Source organism: Trichomycterus rosablanca, chromosome 1 (genome assembly GCF_030014385.1).
Source record: "Trichomycterus rosablanca isolate fTriRos1 chromosome 1, fTriRos1.hap1, whole genome shotgun sequence".
NCBI classification, from domain to species: domain Eukaryota; kingdom Metazoa; phylum Chordata; class Actinopteri; order Siluriformes; family Trichomycteridae; genus Trichomycterus; species Trichomycterus rosablanca.
In genome coordinates this window covers 67,887,820-67,909,091 of record NC_085988.1, presented here as the reverse complement: position 1 = coordinate 67,909,091, position 21,272 = coordinate 67,887,820, and the positions used below count along the sequence as shown (strand labels likewise).

The following is a 21,272-nucleotide window of genomic DNA, read 5'->3' as shown; positions in this document are numbered from 1 at the left end:
CATTTTAGTAAATTATTGTTGTTGTTTTCAATGTTTTATATTTTTATTTTTAAATTAGCTATTAGGATTCAATCCAAATAGTCTCCACAGTTCTTAAATTGTGGCCTGTACTTTAAAGAACTATGATCAATGGCATACATTTGATTTTAACATTATTCAAGAGCACAAGTACTGTATGACTGTGCCCCCATTTGGTATACATACTGTGGCCAGTAAAGTATTTGCCCCCTTTTTGTTTTGTTTAATGTTTTCATATTTGATTCAATTCATCATGCAAAGAAAGATCTTGAGAAAACACAAAACAGTTATTCACTGAAGGGGAGTCTTCCTTCAAGAAAAGTCTTCCTGGGAAAAGTTGTCACCTTGATAGCTGCATACGTCTCTCTAAAATCTCAGTATAAATATTTGCGTCAATGGTAACGTCACACGTAAGCAAGTTACCAATTCCGTGGGCACTGATGCACCCCCGTGTCATGACATAAGTTGACTTTTGCACCTTCCAAAAACAGTTTGGATGTTCCTTTTCATCACTGGAACTGAGACCACGTCATCTGTTATTAATGAAAACAAGCTGAAACATGGACTCATCTGACCACAGCACCTGTTTCCACTGTCTTTGAGTCCATCTGAGATGAGCTCAGGCCCAGAGAGCTTTAAAGTTATCTTCATGTGGCTATATTATCACAGTAGCGTGACGGTTTTTAATGCAGTGCCATCTGAGAGCTCAAAGGTCGAACATGTTTAACAGTGGTTTTTGCCTTGCCCTGGAACATTTGGGTAACTGTGACTACTCCAAGTTCAGCACAAAATGTCAATATTTATTTAAATCCTGTCCATCTTGTCATTAGCCGTGTGCCTGTTTAAAAGGGAGCATCTGCAGATCAGGTCATTTCGTTCCACTCCTTCAGTACAGCACGTTATGACCCACCACAGCATAGATTCATCTGCTTGTTGTAAAATGTTTTAAAATGGTGAGTGTGCCTTTTCATAAATGTGATTTGTACTGGGTAACATACATGCCCAGATGATTAAAAAGGTTTAGAACCACTGGCTGGTGCAGATGGAAATGGTAATAATTTTTTCTTATTGCTTGTTTTTCCCTTTCTGTGATTATATCATAATTAGGGCCCTACTAAAATGTGCTTAATTTCACAGATTTTGTTTTTCAAAAATCACAGATGTTACAGATTTGTAAAGAAAAGTGCCACATTTCACAGCACTCGTTAAATAACACTCATAAATTGAATGATAATAGCTCCAATTCAAAGCCGAAAATACTCATCCGTGTTTTGACACACCATGCTTTGCGTCCACAGAATTGGTTGACAGTTTTCCAAACTCGGTTACCAGTCATGTTCTTAGCTGCTTTAGACTTCTTGGACATTTTATCTAACCAATTGCTAATGTAACTGAGCGTCTCTAGAGTTTGCTGAGTTTATAAAGAAAAATAAACTGTACAGTACATAGACAAATTATCAGGAGCATAATACTATACTGGCTTGTTTGTTTAAGGTGCAGCACAGAGAAGCACACTTTTCCTTTGACTTTGAAATCCCCGAAGGGACAAAATGCACTCAATACGTAAAGACATACATTAAGCATTATCAACACATTATAGCACAGAAAAGTCTGATACACTTGCTTAATTGCCGTATGATTGCTAGGACCGCCTCATATTTCATATGCTATGCGAATTATAAATGTTAAATGGCTAAACACACACCTTAAATTTTTAATTTTACAGCAAATTGCATATTTCACGGAAAACGGCTCATTTTACTGTCCGTGGTGCGATTTTCATGGTCATGAATTAGGTAGTGCCTTAGTCATAATGGGCTGTAGTGAAAGAGTAGAAACAAAATTACCTGATCCACAGGTGCTCTTTGTCTCACAGTCACACTGTTAATTAGAAAATGGACAGGATTTAAATACTTATTGACATTTTATACTGAACTTGAAGCAGTTATAGTTTATTATCCAACATTATCCTTGAGAAAGGATTAGAAAAACCTCAAATACAAATAAGAATAGAATAGAAATAAGAAGGAAAATAATGGGATGTTCCTGCCCAGTCTTTTCATTTTCTGTTTATTGTTTGTTTGTTTATTAGGATTTTAATGTCATGTTTTACACTTTTTGGTTACATTCATGACAGGAACGGTAGTTACTCATTACACAAGATTCATCACTTCACAAGGTTATATCAAACACAGTCATGGACAATTTAGTGTCTCCAATTCACCTCACTTGCATGTTTTTGGACTGTGGGAGGAAACCGGAGCATCCGGAGTAAACCCACGCAGGCACAAGGAGAACATGCAAACTTCACACAGAAAGAACTCGGACTGCCCCACCTGGGGATCAAACCCAGGACCTTCTTGCTGTGAGGCGATAGTGCTACCCATTTAGCCATCGTGCAGCCCCATTTTTTGTTTAACTGCTGCTTATTGTTTTTAATAGTAAACACCTTCGCGGGTCAAATAACTCAATTTGACTATGTTGACTTTTAAATGAGAGTCTGGATACAGTTAAAAAATTTGACAGCAATAAAAGAAGCAAATATATAGAACAAACAAGGATCTCATATATTTATATGGTTTATATGCTTTATGTTTTGGTCTGTAAACTATTTTTTGTATTAATATTATTTTTGCATGAGATGTGTAACAATCAGGCATATAATGCTCTCCTATTAAATAACCCAATGTGGGTGCAGTGGTATGACTGAGGTGGCTGGATACAAAAGAGGATTGGGGAACCTCTGCTCGCTCAAGACAGCCTCTCTGTTTTTCTTGGAGAACATGATTAAAACCACCATCCTCAATCATAACATGCTACTGCTCTGCAGGTCCTCTGGCGTTGTTTAAACAAGTCCAATGTGGTGTGAACAGAGTGCTGGAACATTTACATGTGAGAAGTCGACGTCAGTCGGTACCACAGCTCACCACGTACACACGGTTACTCTCATTCTCTCACACGCACCCGGGATGTTCTTCCAAAAAGCATAATCATTTACGTAGTGACTGGAGAGCCAGAAACATGTAGCCTATTAGTGCTGGGATTTCAGAGCTTAGCCTGAGGTTGCCATCTGGTGGCAATTCACTTGAAGCAGTTGAGGAGACCAGGCCAGATCTACCTTGGAGTAAAATAGGTGTTCTCAAGCTTTTCCATCTGGGCTAAAAAGTCATCAAAAGCGAATCTTGCTGGTCGTACATATACTTAATAAATAGTATAAATAAATATAAATATATAATAACAAAAAGTCTTAAGAACACAAGGGCTGCTTGCACTTGCATGTGTCATCCACTGCAGGTAAAGACTTCTGTCTTAAAGTTTCCCTTGTCCTTGGACATTCCATCTTTACCTTTACCGAAACAATTTGATAGTAGGCTTTATTAATATATGTTTCATCTTTTAAAACATTATTTTGATGGTTGAGTGTTTTTGTGTGTCTGGAGCCTATACCCGCAACACTGGGCACAAGCCGTTGTCTAGGTGCACATCTATCTTCAAACCTCAGGGCATTACACTCATTTATTTACTCATTCACTTTTACACCTGTGGGCAAAAGGTGGACAGAAACACAGATACTGGGAGAACAAATGAACCTTATAGTTATTCGAGGTAAGGACTGACTGAAGGCCGGCTAGCTAACACCCAGGTTAAAGGAGTCAGTATACAGATGTAATTGATCACCTGCATTTCTAACATAAACCTTAAACCTTATGAGTTAAAGTTAACAGAATATTCATGTTACACTATTTTGGAACATTTCACAACAAGCAGGTAACAAGTCATGGTATAAAAGTAGAATTCATCAGTCTTTGTAGTTCTGTGCCAAACTTTTGGAAAATCAGTTTAAAAAGAACGTTTTCCAAAGCAAGATTGTAAATAATTAAGGTTTTTCACCATTTACCATACATAATATTGTGAAGATTCGGGGAATCTAAAGAAATCTCAGATTTGCAAGGGAAATGACCATGCCACTGCTATAAATATAGCCAAATGGGCTAATTAAGAAATGCAGCCTAAAACGCTATTATGCAATGAGAAATCCATACATTAATTCTATGCAGAAATGCTTTTGAGATCTCTGGGATTAAGCTCATCTCAGATTGACAGAAAGACTGTCAAAAAAGTTTAAGTTTAAGCTTGTTTTTAAGAAAAATGGACATTAGGTTTTCCATGCTACAAAAAACACACTCAGACTGTTAGCAGTAAAAGGTGCAAAACCCAACATTTCTAATGGTATGTGGGCATATCAGTGTCCACGGCATGGGTGACTTGCATAAGTGTAAGGGTATTACTAGAGTGAACGTGTATACTGGGATTTTAGAGAGTCAAATGCTGACACCAAGAAGGCATCTTCTCCTTAGTTTCCAAAATTAAAAAGTGTATTTAATGTTAATCAGTGTTAAACATGCCTCTGAGTGTGTCAATCAAATGTGCTTATATTTACAAAATACAGTAAAGTTTGGAAAATGTTTTCTTTGTACTTCTGTCAGTTAAGTAAAGGTTCAATAGAATTAACAAACCACATATTCTTGTTTTGACACTGGAATTCCACCAATGCTTTATAACACTGCAATGTCCTGTAATAGATTGGCACTGTCCAGGGTGTTTTCCAGTATAATGTCAGCTTGTTCTCTCATTTGTATTCAACAAAAGTGAGCAGAGAAAAAGACAATTCTGTAGTAATTTTCTGTGGATCCCTGATGCTGCAGTGCACTCACTGACCTTAGAAGCTAATGCTGCCTATAGTGTTGGTGAAACACGTTCTGTGGCACACCAATAAGCGTTTGGGATTTGTGGGCTGAAAGAGAGCAACAAGAACTGCACCAAAACCCTCAATGGTTATCTAAATGCTATGGTAACTCAGATTTGTTTTGAATCTGGCTTGCTTTTGATCCAAGCTGTGGTTTAGCTGGAGGATTTGCGGACTGGAATTTGCAGAGTGTAAGATGAGATATGGGACATGATTAAGCACTTGAATTTGCTTCATGTAAGTGGACTTGTGTGCCTTTGAACTCCCCTCTCAAATAAAAGCTCATTTTCTACTCCACTTTTGCAAATCACACGGTCTTCTATCCTTTCTCATGTGTCCTCTGTATTTATATTGCAGAATTCTCCCAATCTGTGGTAAAAGATGGCAGTTATCTGGTTTAACCTTGCTTACACGGCAAACATATGACTTCATCTTGCTAACGGAACTTTCCAAGAAGTTGTGTTTTATGGTCAGCGTTGGATAATGGTCCATTTGTATTTGGACACAAGAATTAAAACAAAATGAGTACCAGTGGAAGACATCCACGATAGCTTATGCTTCATAAAAAGCTGAAACATGAATATTTATTATTAGTAAAGCACCAGAACAGAAAGGGAATCCACCAAAAGGTCATCCTGACCTGCTGCAGTTCAGAGAACTGGCAGTGTGTTTATCCTTATGTACTTTTATTTTCCTGCCCTTTTATTTTTCTGCCCAGGGGAACATATGCTTTCTGAGCTATAAAAGCTGCTTTCACAGTTCAGAAAGCATATGTTCCCCTGGTTTGGAAACTGAGGACACTAATTGTTGCAGTTTTGTAAGTGATTTTTTCTCTATTTATGCTTGATACAAGACTTTAGGTGCTCAACAGTCTGTGGTCACCATTGTCTGATTCTCCTCTTCAAGCTGCTAGGCAAGCACACACATTCAGTGTCTACAGTTGTAGCACATACAGAATGTGACCTTTCTAAAATCCCAATATTCACCTCTGTTTCAACGGTACCTTCACACATATGCCAGATGACAGATGTTGGCTTTTGCACCTTTCACTGATAACAGTCTGGATGTTTCTTTTTATTTTTGGCAAATAGAATTTATTTGTCTATGGACTCCTCTACCACAGCACATGTTTCCTTTGTCTTTCGAACCATCAGATTTTGGGCTCCTATAACTTTCTGTTTGTGTAATAGACTTTCACATTGCATTTCTTGATGCAATAACACACTGTATTGGATGACTGGTTTTCTTAAGTACTCCTAAGCCCATATGGCTTTATTTATCACACTAGCATGACAGTTTCTCATGTAATGCCGTCTGAGAGCTCAAAGGTCACACACATTCAACAGTGGTTTCTGGCTTTGCCCTACACAGACTGAGATCTCTCCAGACTCCCTAAATCTTTTCACAATCTTAAGAACAGTAGATGGTGAAACACTTAATCATGTGCAATCTTGCATTGAGAAATGATCTTTTTGAACTGATTGGCAATTCTTTCCTGAAGTTTGGCACAAAGCTGTGAGCCACGACCCAGCATTGCTTGTATGCGGCATGCATGTATGCTACACTGCTGCCTTTGGTGGATCCACTATTTTATATCCAGTCATGATTCCCTTACCTGTTCCCAATTTACCTGATTATTGTGGAACAATGTAATGTGAATATTTTATAAAGTTTTGCTGCTATCCCAACTTTTTGGAGTGTGCATGTTTATTTTTATTACAAAATACAACAAAGTTGATCAGTAAAAACATTGAAAATAATTTCTTTCTACTTTTGTCAGTTAAATGAAGATATAAGAGAATTAACAAATCAAGGTCCTTCTTTTTTATGCATTTTAAAAAACATCTCAACTTTTTTAGAAACAGGTTTTGTATATTATTTTATGGGAAAACATTGGTTAAACATGGACGAAATGCATTAGTACAAAGGAACAGTGGTCAAACATCATTTACAGAAGTAAATGGAATGTTCCAGGATAGTGTACCACAATAAAAATAACATCATCATTGAATTAGCAACTCAGTGACTCAGTCTTAACAAAAAAAATTTAATATCATATTGTGTGTGTGTGTGTGTATGTGTTTTGTTCTGTTATGGATAGGTTTACTGTTCAGGGTGTATTCTGACCCTGTGCCTTGTGTTCCAGTGATAGGCTCCATGCCCCCAACCTTGATATGTTTGGAATGGTTTTAATAATATTTGGATTTATTCACGTTTACAACAGTTTTATTCTACGACCTCAGTCATTTTATTTGGTTTTCATCAGGTCAAACGAAATGGCAAAAAAACAAAACATGGAAAGTACTTTTTGAAGGTCATAATTTTTTTTTTTTTTTCAGGAACACATGAAGGTTAAGCCAATGTGTATATACATGAATTTACCCTTCCAGACATTGGATTTCAATTAGCAGTTTATAGCAGGGTGAGCTTTGAATCCACAATTTAGGCTTTAAGTGTTATTTGTATAATTACTTTAAAAGTCCAAAGTATCAGGATTGATCTATTGTTACAGCATGTGCACATAATATTCACCTAAAAATTCTAAAGCACATAAACAAAAATATAAATATAAATTTTACACAATTATAAATTCTACTAAAGAAAGTTTAAAAAGCAAAAATATTACATGATGGATTTTATTTTCAATGTCAAAATAAAGCTTAATTACATATACATGTATCAGTTATTTGCACAGGCATGTGCACATTTAAGTTCAAATTCATACTTTTCCCATTAAAGTAAATTCACTATTGTGAAAAAAGTATTTGCATCTTAGTATCTTATACTATTACCACAGGAACGCCATGGTCTGAGAAAATTCCAGAGTAGCTAAGTGGAAAAAAGTACTTGAAATATATTAGCCTGGGAAGAACTGTAAAGCCACTTCTAGCCCTCAAATAAAGAAACTCATTACAGTGGTGAATCTTTCCAGGACTGGTCGGTCTGGTAAAATGTTTCTAAGGGCTCAGCAAAAAACCCTCTCAAAATGATTCCAGAACAACTAAATGTTTAAAAGAACTGAAGTCTTAGCCTCAGCTAAGGTCAATGAGCCATAGCATAAAAGCAAGTCTAAGTCTGACAAAAGGTTGGAGTGGCCTAGTAAAGTACTGATCTAAATGTATTAAAGAAACTGTGGCACAAGCTGTTCATGCCTAAAATACACATTATAAAAAGATTTTAGTTGCAATCATTGTGGCCAAAGGTGGTACAACACAAATCGTCGATTATCCTTTTTTTGTTTGTGTTTGTGACTGTTGGGTTGAAAATAGAATCCTAACTGAAAATACTGTGTGTGCTGTGGCCAGAAAATGACCAATATTAAAGTATTAACAGTAATACACAGAAAATACGTAAAAACAGTTTAGTGAGTCACCTACACATCCTACAAACAATACAAAGTACACTGTGCTAGTAAACCTTTGCAACACTGCTGTGCTTGTTAAGACCTGTCTCATGGCTCTCCTAACAATGACCCCCTACCCCACTTTTTGGTTAGTGTTGGTCCAGCGAGGGGGCTGCAGTGTATTTACAGCAACACAAGCTCCAGTCAGTAATTTTACTAAACATTTACATAGTGCGTGTAGGTACAATGTGTATATGTCTATTTTCTGTGGCTCATTTATTTAATTGTAAATGAGGCTTTAATGCCCAGCTTTGGTCCAATTTTTCTAAAGCACTTTGTACAATCTTCAGATCTTCTCTCATTTGGCCCAGAACATTCTGGATTTTGCACAGATTGTCCAGAACTTCCATACTACAGGTGTACGGGTCATATCTGATGGAGAAGGGCTTCTGGATGGTGGACGAATATTGCCTGCAGAATCAACGACAACATAAACAATCAGTCATATTTAAGGAAATACCCACTCTTTCAGGAAAGGGAGTATGGGTAATTAACTTTTTGGTTAGTACATCATTTAAAACTTTAATTTTTTTGTACATGGAAAAGTAAATAATAAGGTTTAATCTTGTAACTTGAAAAAAAAAAAGCCTTTATTTGCCATATATACATATAAACAGATACAGTACAATAAAAAATAATTTCCGCATATCTCAGCTTGTTTGGAGACTGGGGTCAGAGCGCAGGGTCAGCTATTATATGGTGCCCCTGGAGCCAAGAGGGCCCAACAATGGCTGCATGGCAGGGGCAGGATTCATACCCACAACCTTTTGACTGAAAGCCCAAAGCTCTGCCCACTATCACTGTTTTTCATGAATGAATTTAAGGTACATTTTCTGTACCATCTCATGTAAAAATGTATCTTTGAGGGTAACACCCCAGTAATAGGAAAATATAAATGTTAATGCTTACATTTCCATGAGTGTATTAACATTTTGCAAATGTAAAAAAGAATATGGCATTTACCTCATCTTGTCCTTAGCATCCTCAAAGCTCTGGGACACAAAATACACAGGCTGGAAAGTCTGGTCCTGGTATGGCTGTACTGCTGTCTCTGCAGGGATGAATGGCTTGTATTCTGGTTCATTGGACAATGAATACTGTAAAAAAAATATATATATCTTAGTAGCTTGCTTTCAAAACTACCTTAAATAGGTGACAGACTTAGCCAAGATTATATATTTACCACAGATGCTATGCACCTGGAATTAAAATTCATAACATAAAGGTAAAATGATTTGCATAAGTTATGTGATTATTTAAGTGTTTTAATTTAAGTGAACCATATACACTATGTGGTCAAAATGACCTCCTATTTATTTAGTTCAGGTTTTTCAGCCACACCCATTGTTAACCAGTTATAAGTTTTTTAATTGTGGCGACAGTTTGGAAAAAACCCTGTTCCAGCATGCCTGTGCCACTGTGCACAAAGTGGAGTGCATAAAAACATGTTTTGATGAATTTGGTGTGGAGGAACTCTAATCACCACCTTTAGTATGAACAGGAACATCAATTGCAAATCAGGCCTTGTCATTAACACTGCCATACCTCACAAATGTTTATTTTTGTAAACAGGTGTTCATTCCCAAAAGACAATTTCAAAAAAGGGGTGGGGGAGAGGGTCAGTTAAGTGCATGGTCAGGTGTACACTTACGTTCGGCCACATATTATATATATAAAAAATACATCATTATTTTAAAATATAACTTCAGCTTATTTATTTTCTGTCATTTCACTATACATTTAAAATAATATTATGCCATTACAATATAAAATTGCTTTACTGCGAACTGAACTAATGCAGTTTACAATTATGTTGTAAATTATTCATTTATTTCTAAATACAATTATGTTTTACATTACATATTTTGTAATTATTATTTTACATTTGAATTATATGCCGAACGTGTTGGTCCAATTCAAATAGTAGAAGTCATGCTATTGGATTGTAATCTAATTGTAGTTTTTCTTACCATAAGTTCCCCATAGGAGGACAGGAGGCCTGCACCATACGCCTTCACCTCCCCATTCTCTTTACAGAGCCCAAACTCAACAGTGAACCAGTACAGCTGTAAATAAAAAATATAGAAATTAAGGTCAGGTATGCAGATTAAGTTACACGTATTATTCTAAAATTACTTCTCAGTAAGTTTCAATTTAGGTCAGCTGACAAAATGTTTTTTAGCATTATTAAACATTTGTGCACCTTCCATGCCAAAATTTTATTAGAGTACCGGTTGTTATTCACCAAATAAATCACTAGAGGTCAGTGAAAGCTAAATAAAGTGAAGACATAATGATGACTGTACATGTGTTGCTTATAATTTACAGCTTAAGCTTCTTACTGTGGATAGCTTCTCAATATCCTCATCAGATGCTCCCAGAGAGGCTAAACCAATCTCCTACAAAAAGAAACACAAATATAAATGTGCCTGACCAAACGTAACCATGTTGGAGAGTAATCATTATAAGTAATAATTTTTCTATTGTACACGTACAAAAATCGAATTAATTGCCATGGATCTTAACAATCGTTTTATTTGGTTTTAACCTGCTAAATGAAAACTATAAACACACTACAGCAGACAAATTGTGGAAGATTTGCAAGATTAAAAAAAATATATAAGTGCTTATTATGACAAAAGTAGGTTTATAGTTTTTTAGTTAAATGCATCATTTTATTTTCCTAGTTAAGTCTTTACAATTTACATGTTGAAAATTATATTTACCCTATCCCCCCTCATTATCATCTAATCTATCTATTTTAACTATCTATTGCTATTCCAACGACTCCTTTAACATGATACTACTGATCAACTTTGTGCTATAGGAGTTGCTGTTAGATCTGACCAGGCTGGTACCACAACTGAGAATACAATTAAATTATTAACAGGAATTACTACAGTGTGTTAAAATGAAAATCAAACTGAATTGAACAATATAAGATCTTGGAGAGCAACTATAAAATGGAAAGCTGATAAGAGTCAGAGACTTCCCAAATAAAATAATCCATTCATGCATTCAATAAATTCATTCAGAGAGTTCCCAAGTTCTCTTGCAGAACAATAAAAAATCCATTGTTAGGCACAGACAAAAGTACACTGAACCAAGCATACCTGTGAAAATTCTGCAAAGTCCTTATCCATGAGCATTGGGATATGTCCAAGCAGTTCATGACAGCAGTCTCTATTAAATACAATTAGTCAGATATGTCCAGATGAGTTCAGTTAAAGTATGGCTGTGTACTATTTAGTGTTAGAGGACGTACGGCTCAGGAGAGTGCGTGGGTGACGAAGAATGGCGGATGTACTGGGTGCACTGGAACACTCTAAATGCCAGGCTTGCCAGGAAATCCCGTGCAGAAAGCAGCCCCACCACTGGACGCAGCTGAAATCCAGTTTTCTCTAAAAAAAACAAGCATAACATCAAACATTTACAAATGAAAGTTAATGATTATTTTCTGCACTGGTTCAAATAATCATGCACACACAGTCTGTGTCTACAAAGCCATGTGGTTGTAGTAAATGCAGAATGTGGCCTGGCATTGTCTTGCTGAAGGTTGGAATGTAGCACCTTAATGAAGGAGAACATGTTCTTACAGTAAATTTGTGGAACACAAGGCAATAAATCTTCAATAATCATCAGTCTTTAACCATTATTTAGCTGAGCTTACTAGAGGTATCAAATTCAGAATTTGTCTATATTAACAAAATTCAATCAAGCTGGTCAGACAAAATATTAAAAGCAATGTTTAGTACTTTTCTCAGTAAACTAAATGTTTAAAAATGTTGTGTCATTGTTTTATTGCATTTCACAAAGTGTCCTAACATTCGTTGGCTTTAGAAATAATGAAATTTGGAGTGTTTAATAGCATTGGTTAAATTTGTTAATACAGCCTATTGCAAGATTTAATAATCAGGAGTGAAATTAAACCTTTGCTGGGACCCTATTCAGGACTTAAGTGTAAGAATGTGCAGCATAAATGGTATGTAAGGGTAATAACTGACTAAATTACTTGATGATTAATGTCACTGACTTCTACATCATGTGACTGGAGGATTTTACCTTTCAGGAAGGTGGACACATCTTTAAGCTGAGGGATTCTGTCCTCCCCATAGCCACACTCTTTCTCCAGCTGCCCCATACCTTCCTGAAACTGTCTGCATGCATGAGTGGGGTAGATGGAGGTCAGAGTTGTGTACACCTCCTTCCTGCCACAGCATTAAACATGACAAGTTAGCATGTACACACCAAGTTCCATGATGAACATGAAATAGTCCTTAATAACTGGAAAATCAGTAAAGGAAACCCACCAAGTGGCAATCTCTTCTGGTGTGTACTCAATATGTGGTAATGGGTCACCCCTGCAAGATAATCAATCAGTCAATCTGTCAATCCATTCATTCATTCTCATCCATCCATGTACAGTGGGGCCAAAAAGTATTTAGTCAGCCACTGATTGTGCAGGTTCTCCTACTTAGAAAGATGAGAGAGGTCTGTCATTTTCATCATAGGTACACTTCAACTATGAGAGACAAAATGAGGAAATCCAGGAAATCACATTGTAGGATTTTTAAAGAATTTATTTGTAAATTACAGTGGAAAATAAGTATTTGGTCAATAACAAAAGTTCAACTCAATACTTTGTAACATAACCTTTGTTGGCAATGACAGAGGTCAAACGTTTCCTGTAAGTCTTCACCTGGTTTGCACACACTGTAACTGGTATTTTGGCCCATTCCTCCATGCAGATCTCCTCTAGAGCAGTGATGTTTTGGGGCTGTCGCTGGGCAACACGGACTCCACAAATTTTCTATGGGGTTGGGTCTGGAGACTGGCTAGGCCACTCCAGGACCTTGAAATGCTTTTTACGGAGCCACTCCTTCATTGCCCGAGCGGTGTGTTTGGGATCATTGTCATGCTGGAAGACCCAGCCACGTTCCATCTTCAATGCTCTCACTGATGGAAGGAGGTTTTGGCTTAAAATCTCACGATACATGGTCCCGTTCATTCTTCCCTTAACACGGATCAGTCGTCCTGTCCCCTTTGCAGAAAAACAGCCCCAAAGCATGATGTTTCCACCCCCATGCTTCACAGTAGGTATGGTGTTCTTGGGTTTTTCTTCTTCCTCCAAACACGATGAGTTGAAGTTCCATTTTGGTTTCATCTGACCACATGATATTCTCTCAATCCTCTTCTGGATCATCCATATGCTCTCTGGCAAACTTCAGATGGGCCTGGACATGTACTGGCTTAAGCAGGGGGACACGCCTGGCACTGCAGGATTTGAGTCCCTCTCGGCGTAGTGTGTATACTGATGGTAGCCTTTGTTACTTTGGTCCCAGCTCTCTGCAGGTCATTCATCAGGTCCCTCCGTGTAGTTCTGGGATTTTTGCTCACCGTTCTCATGATCATTTTGACCCCACGGGATGAGATCTTGACCCCAAGGGAGATTATCAATGGTCTTGTATGTCTTCCATTTTCTTACAATTGCTCCCACAGTTGATTTATTCACACCAACCTGCTTGCCTATTGTAGATTCACTCTTCCCAGCCTGGTGCAGGTCTACAATTTTCTTCCTGGTGTCCTTCGACAGCTCTTTGGTCTTGGCCATGGTTGAGTTTGGAGTCTGACTGTTTGAGGCTGTGGACAGGTGTCTTTTATACAGATAACGAGGTCAAACAGGTGCCATTAATACAGGTAACGAGTGGAGGACAGAAGAGCTTCTGAAAGAAGAAGTTACAAGTCTGTGAGAGCCAGAAATCTTGCTTGTTTGTTATTGACCAAATACTTATTTTCCACCATAATTTACGAATAAATTCTTTAAAAATCCTACAATGTGATTTCCTGGATTCTCATTTTGTCTCTTATAGTTGAAGTGTACCTATGATGAAAATTACAGACCTCTCTCATCTTTCTAAGTAGAAGAACTTGCACAATCAGTGGCTGACTAAATACTTTTTGACCCCACTGTATCTGTTTATCAACCAGTGAATAAATAGCTGCAGTTCAATACAATCAAAGCAGATTATATTAAAATTAATCTTCAATATTGTGGAATTAAAAGTGTGAATTCATTCATGCATGTAGAGTAGAATAAAGATACAGCGCTGTAATTGGTTCCCTTCTGAGTGCCTCATACTGAATTATTTCAGAACATTAAAAAAACATCACACATAGGCCACATATTTTGTAAATTATTGAAAACAGTGAAAACCTTGCTTTCTTTTTTACTTATTTCATTGGTAAGCCAATTTTGCTAATTGAACACAGACTAGGTTTAATTCCAGCTAACATTGTAAATTTTTCCTAAAAGTCAAGAAGTCGCCTTAATTTGAAAAGAAATCTGTGAACATTCAGGGAAAAAACGTGTTGCATTGCCTCTAGGATTACACTAGCTTCACCATTATCTTCAAATGGACATGAATAGTGGTGAATTCACCCAGAGGCGGCCTTCTTGTTAAAATTTCTCCTAAAGTTCTTCACAAACGTATTCAATAAGTCCCAAATGAAACACTAGATTATGCAGCATGACTATGATCCAAACCACAAAAGCAAGTCTACATTTAAATTATTAAAAAGAGGCCGCTCAGGTGGCGCAGCGATAAAAACACACGCTGGAACCAGAGCTGGGATCTCGAATACATTGTATCAAATCTCAGCTCTGCCTGCCGGCTAAGGCTGAGCAGCCACATGAACAATGTGGGATTGTTCAGATATGGGTGGGACTAAGCCGGATGGGGTCTCTCTCTCATGACTGGTGCAATTACGACCTCTGCTGGCTGATTGATGGCGCCTGCACAGAGATGAGAAAAGAGTGCTCTCAGGGTGTGTGTCTCTCCTTACACAACGCTGAGCTGCACTGCACTCGTCAAAGTGCAGGTAATAAGATGCATATGGCATGCTGCCCACGTGTCGAAGGGGGCATGGGTTAGCTTCGTTCTCCTCAATCAGAGCAGGGATCGGCATTGGTGGAGAGGAAGCATGATGCAATCGGGCAATTGGACGCACTAAAAAGGGAGAAAAAGGGGAGAAAATGCATGAAGAAAATATATAAAAAAATTACTAAAAAGAAACAGCATTGTAGTTTTGATGTGTTTTTACATGTTTGGGGGTACTTAGGTGTTGCTAAATTATGATGTTTTGTTTAATAATCTGAGGTCATTTAATGTGACAAATATTTAGTAACAAAAGATCTGAAAGGCTTGACTTCTTTAAACACTGAATTTAGCTTTTAAATGTGGCAGATTTAGATAGAAAAAAAACATTTTAATAGAAAAAAAAACATTTAAATAGAAAAAAAGCATTATCTTTCTTACTGCTTGTAGTTGAAAGCCACTTGAGAGAAAAATGCTCTTCGTTTTCTGTATTCTGGGTCACTAAAGCCCTGGATTTAAAAAAAATGTGGATTACTACAAGCATTATTGGGTCAAGTGGTTACTGTGTTCCAGTGGCAGACTCAGGTGGCTGTTTAAAGGGCAGCTGTTAAAAAATAAAAAGGGCCACTACTGCATGACATGGTGCCCTCACCAGTGCACAAAAAGCTATGATGCACCATGTATGATAAAATAGTGTTAGTTCTTGATTAAAAATATAATTATGTTATTGGGTAATCCAAATTACACAGAGAACAATAAACCTTTAAAGTATTTATTCGTCCTCTAGAGCAAGAACATTCAATAGTTTGTCCTAAATTTAGTAACACAAACATCCCTGTTAAAATGCCAGGTTTTTGCGTCACTGGGATTATAGAATATGTTTTAAGGAGAGTAGTCAGATAAAAAAAACTGACATTGCTGGATGGAAGAGCATATGATGAGTGGAATACCTTGAGTTTGGTAACAAATTATTTTTTTCTCCACATCATAAACAGATAGGGCAACTGGTAGTGGTAGCAAAGTGGTTAAGGTACAGGACTAGTAATCAGAAGGTTGCTGGTTCAAGCCCCGCATCAGCCAGGTTGCCACTGTTGGGCCTTTGAGCAAGGCCCTTAACCCTTAATTGCTTGCGATGTGTACTGTCTCAATTGTAAGTCGCTTTGGATAAAGGCGTCTGCTAAATACTTAAAATGTAAACTTTATGATTTCTTATACCCTTCCAGTTACTTAAGATGGTAAGACTAAAATCTTAAAGTTTTTAGCGACACCCATAGAGGGCACATTGTAAGGAAGACTGTATGGCACTGCATTTTTTTTTCTTTTATTTTTTTTCTCTTTCTGCATTACAAAAGCACCTTGTCATGTTTTCTCACCTGGAAAGACACTTCACGAGTTTTCTTCATCAAAAAGGCACCTGTAGAAAACGTCAAGTTTATTCTATTGTGAGGCCATCATAACACAGTTTCTCCACTGGATGGGGTATCCATTAGGAAACTTTCCAACATTTTCATGCATGTGTGGGCACCGTTCACCGCACTGCATCACATTTTATCCACTAGAGGGGCACCTAACTGGGCACTTTATCATGTTTTCTCATCTGAACCATATACAGCATTCTGTACTGAAAACTGCACCCTTTTGGACACTGCTGAGTAGGGACAGCATTAGACTAAACTTTATTACAGCACCTTTTCTGTTGAAAGTGGACCCTTTATTAAATTTAGGACAAATAATTGAGTTTTCTTGCTCTAAAAAGCACAAAGTCTTCACAAGGGGGCGTTCGTGTACACTTTTATTTAATTTTTATTATTTTTCCCCTAAGTCCGCCAGTGTACAGTTCACTTAAAGTAGTGACTTTGGACCAGTAATGCATAATCCAGTACACGTATTAGGTTACTTACAGGGTGATCTTGATCTAGGTCAGGGTCATACTTTGTGATCACATGATTGCATTTGTCCAGATCACCGATCTTTCGAGGAAACCAGGTAACTGAAACAAACAAACAGACAAAAAAAACTATTGGCCATGTATTCGCCTATACACAGTTCTTAAAGAAAATATACACTTCATGGATATGATGTACTGTGCTGCTGCCAAATGCAGTGCTGTTAAAAAGTATTCACCCCCTTTTAACACCATGTGGCACTAGTTGTGCCACCCTTGGCGGTAACAGCTGCAATCAAATGTTTACTATAACTTGCAATGAGTCTTCTGGATTTTGGAGCAGTCTAATTTGCAGAATTGTTTTAATTTGGCTTTTAGCATAAACTGTCAATTTAAGGTCTTGCCAAAGCAAGAGGTGGACTTGCTTGTGTGTTTTGGATTATTGTCCTGCTGCATAACTCAGCTTTGCTTGAGCTTTACATTTTGAACTGATGGGTGAACATTCTCCATCAGGTTATTTTTAATCAGAATTCATGGTTGTCCAGATCCTGCAAAGCAGCCACAGACTTTCACACTACCACCACCATGTTGCAGTATTAGTATGATGTTGTTATGATGTATTAAATACCACCTTTGACTCATCAGTCTACAGGATATTATCCCAAAATCGTGTACATTGACATTGACTGAGGCAGATAAGGTCTCTAGTTCTTCAGATGTTCATCTAGGTTTTTGTGACCTCCTGGATGGGTCATTGATGTGTTCTTGTAAAATTTTGGTAAGTCGGTCACTCCTGAGAAAGTTCACAAATGTTCCATGTTTTTTTTCATTTGTGGATAGTGACTCTTGCTGTGGTTTACTGGAGTCCCAGAGCCTTAGCAATATCTTTGTTACTTTTTCCAGATGGGTAAACTTTAATAACTTTTTTTGTATCAGTATAATAAGAAGGTCTGCTTATTGAACGATTTATTTAACCTGCAATGGGGCAGCAGCACAGTACATAGAATTTCACACACAGCTAAAAGCTAAAAGTTTCAACTAATTTCTCATTAGACATCAGAATGGGGAAAATGTAAATGACAATTACTATGGCACACTGGTTGTCAGAAACTGTTTCCATAGTTTACACAAAATGAATTGAAGTAGAAAAAATATCCAGTAAGCTGCAGTTCTGTGTGATAATGCCTTTTTGCTGACAGTGGTCAGGGGAACGTTTTTAGATTGGTTTAAGCAAACAGAACGGCTACTGTACCTCAACTAATCATCTCTTTGAGACCATAGTTGGCATAAAGCCATCACAGAGTATGTTGAACAAAAACACTAATCTAAGTCTACACTAAAAACACGTCCACTTAAACTGGACAGTAAAAGATTGTAAAAATGTCACCTAGAGAATTTCTAGTATTTTCTTTGCAAACATTGGGTACCCTATTACCAACTAAGCATTATTTGAATAGCAGCATATTTCAGTATTGTTGCTGACTATATGACTCCATTTATGAGGTCTTCAAATAATGATTCAATAATCCAAACATAAAACTGGCCTGGCATGCACACAAACACAGCTGGTCGTGTTTGAGAGAGGGAACGACGCCTATGCGAGTTGGGGGAGTTACATGTTATAGTTACTGGTGATATTGTAGAAGTGTGGGTCTGTTTATATTACGCAGGTACGATTATTTGGGTTTATACTTACCCCGCTCGTCCTTGATTAGACACACATCGTCTGTAACTCGTTTGAGTGCGTTGATGAAGGTGTCTGTATCAGAGCAGTGCAGCTCACACTGCACACAGATCTCCAGCTCATCTGAACTTCTCTTATAACTCCCACCTGTCCGACTCTCCACGTGCACCAGCTTCACCCCAAAGTTCTTATATTACAGTAAAAAAAAAATTCAGACAATTTAGAAATTCTGCAAATGCATTCACTTTTAACTAAAAAACAAAGTCTGAAATTTGTTCAAAATGTCCAAAACGTCTTGGAGCATTGTTGATCACAGTGTGGAATGATTTAATAAATTTGCATATAATAGACTTACATATTTAAATAAATTAATTAATAATTTTGGTATTAAATTAGATTTTTATAAACCCACATTTATAATTATCACTTTAATTATGGCTATTAAACATTCTTATTTATTTCCAAATACATGTACAGGTAAAGTGTACAAAACAATGAAATGTGTGCATATACAGTAGTTTCTCCATATAAATAACTGCTTTAATCTGACTTTGGATGTTATGTCTTGTGATTGATTGGTCTATTGTTTTAGAGTGGCACCGCGACCCTTACTAAAATATAGCGAAAATTGAAAATAAATATATTAAAAGTATATGAACACTTACTTATATTAGTTCATTTATTGTATGCCTGTGTAAATAACATTCAATAATTAGGTGGAGTGAGTAATTAATTGAGTATTGTTATCAGTGGACAGCAACTTTATTTTTTACTTATGTTTCATTAATTAATTAATTCATTCATATTTGTTTTACCATCGCTTTACGATTTATCCTAGTCAGGGTCGCGGTGGGTCTGATTTATTGGGCGAAAGGCGGGAAAGACAGGGCAGACACACACATTCTCTCTCTCTCTCTCTCTCTCTCTCTCTCTCTCTCTCTCTCTCTCTCACACACACACACACACACACACACACGCACACTTAGGTCAAAAACACGTTAAAGCTCAGTACTTTGTATGAAATATCGTGACCTGACGTTATCCTAGTTTGCTTACTTGAACAGTGTAGGATTATGTTTAAACCAGGATCAGATTGTGCAGAGTTACAAAAATTGAAATCATGAACCAATTGTATTTAATGGTGGTTTACTATATTTGTGCTTTATTAAATTACAACAATCCACTGTGTTTTACATCCAAAAATATTCTTAAAACAGCACAAATTGTTTTTTATTAAGTACACAAATTTTTAAACTGAACCTGGGAAAATGGAGTCCTTATAATGTACATGCAACTCACATACTTTTAGAATATAATTAACTGCCTAAAAAGATGCATATTTTATGAAAGCAGATTTAATAAATTCAATAGCAAAAGAAATATATCAATTCGCCCCTAAGATTACGCAATTGTTCAGAAATAAGATGTGAAAGCAATGAAAGTAATGATTTTTTTTTCATAAGTAATCTAAAATAATACTTGTTAATAAAATAATAAAATAAAATAATACTAGTGATGAAAGTAATGAGTTTGAGAACAAAAAAGTTTTCTTCGTATTAAAAATAGTGGTATTTGAGGGATAAACCACAAATCTTTGAATGTAAAATTAAGGCATTCTGTTTTTAGTTTGTTTATTCCTAGTTGTAACAATATTGTACACTATTGTACAAAAATATATATAAAATAAAAACCTTTAAATGAATTGACCTACCTCGAAGACTTTGGCAGCTTTGAAGAACCCCGCATTCTTCTCAGATTTTAAAACAAGCAGCAGGTGCAAAATAACTTTGCCGCTTTTCTCTTCAAAGACTAAACTGTCTCCGCCGTGTGAGGGACCAGGGGATGAAACCAGGCTGTCTCTGTCCCCTTCCCTCTCTCTGTCTCTGCGGGCATCCTCAATCAGACTCTGCTTTCTACCGCTGAATGGCGGACTCTGTACCACGCTCTCTGTCTTCATTACACCTCTCCTTAAAAACTTCAACACAATATCCTCTGCTCAGACCAGCTATTTAATTAAGCCTTATTTCACCTGCCAGTGTTGTGGGATTAGCTGACTGGTTGCTGTCCCGGTCCTCTTACAGATCAAGCAGTTTATATATGAGCACTCCGAAGCTTCTTTACGTAAATGTGATGCTCAGACCTGGCTGGATATGGACATCACCGCGTCACCCCTCAGTGGCTGCTTTTGAAGGGACCAAAGAAACAAAGTGCTTATAAAACCACCTACAGATGAGATTTTTTCCCAATAGCACTAGATTGGGAAATGGGAGATGTGGTGCGAGATGGGGGAAGTGAAATACTCTCCAGGGTGCTGAAATCAACGCTGCCATTTTTAAGCAAAATTCAGAATTTCCCTTACATTAAAAGGCGATCTTATATTATTGTAATGGATCAGAATAACTTTAACCTAAACTAATAGTATACCTAACTATATAACTATTTTGGCTGAACATTTTTGTTTCTGTTTATGAGCACTTTTAAAGGGCAGTATGTCTGTATCATTTTCCATTCAAAAGTAAACTAAGAAGCATTCTTAATTTACCTTAATTTTGCTATTAATAAAATGATTAATATTAGCCTGACACCACCACCAATATTTATTATTATTATTTGTATGTTAATGTTTCATGTTAATATTTTTGTTGTTCTCATTGTTATTA

The 21,272-nt window shown here is 36.9% G+C and overlaps 1 protein-coding gene across 1 annotated transcript; it reads right to left on the bottom strand.

Moving 5' to 3' along the window:
- Positions 1-7,444: 7,444 nt before the first annotated feature.
- On the bottom strand, positions 7,445-20,569 carry th2 (tyrosine hydroxylase 2). Its single transcript, XM_062995580.1, has 12 exons — positions 20,324-20,569; positions 18,625-18,799; positions 16,945-17,033; positions 15,485-15,552; positions 12,479-12,529; positions 12,231-12,376; positions 11,434-11,569; positions 11,282-11,351; positions 10,511-10,567; positions 10,139-10,234; positions 9,132-9,265; positions 7,445-8,579 (listed from the first exon to the last, which is right to left on the bottom strand). Exons 1-12 carry the CDS (start codon positions 20,567-20,569, stop codon positions 8,381-8,383), a joined length of 1,467 nt encoding a protein of 488 aa, XP_062851650.1. The 3' UTR covers positions 7,445-8,380.
- Positions 20,570-21,272: the final 703 nt, after the last annotated feature.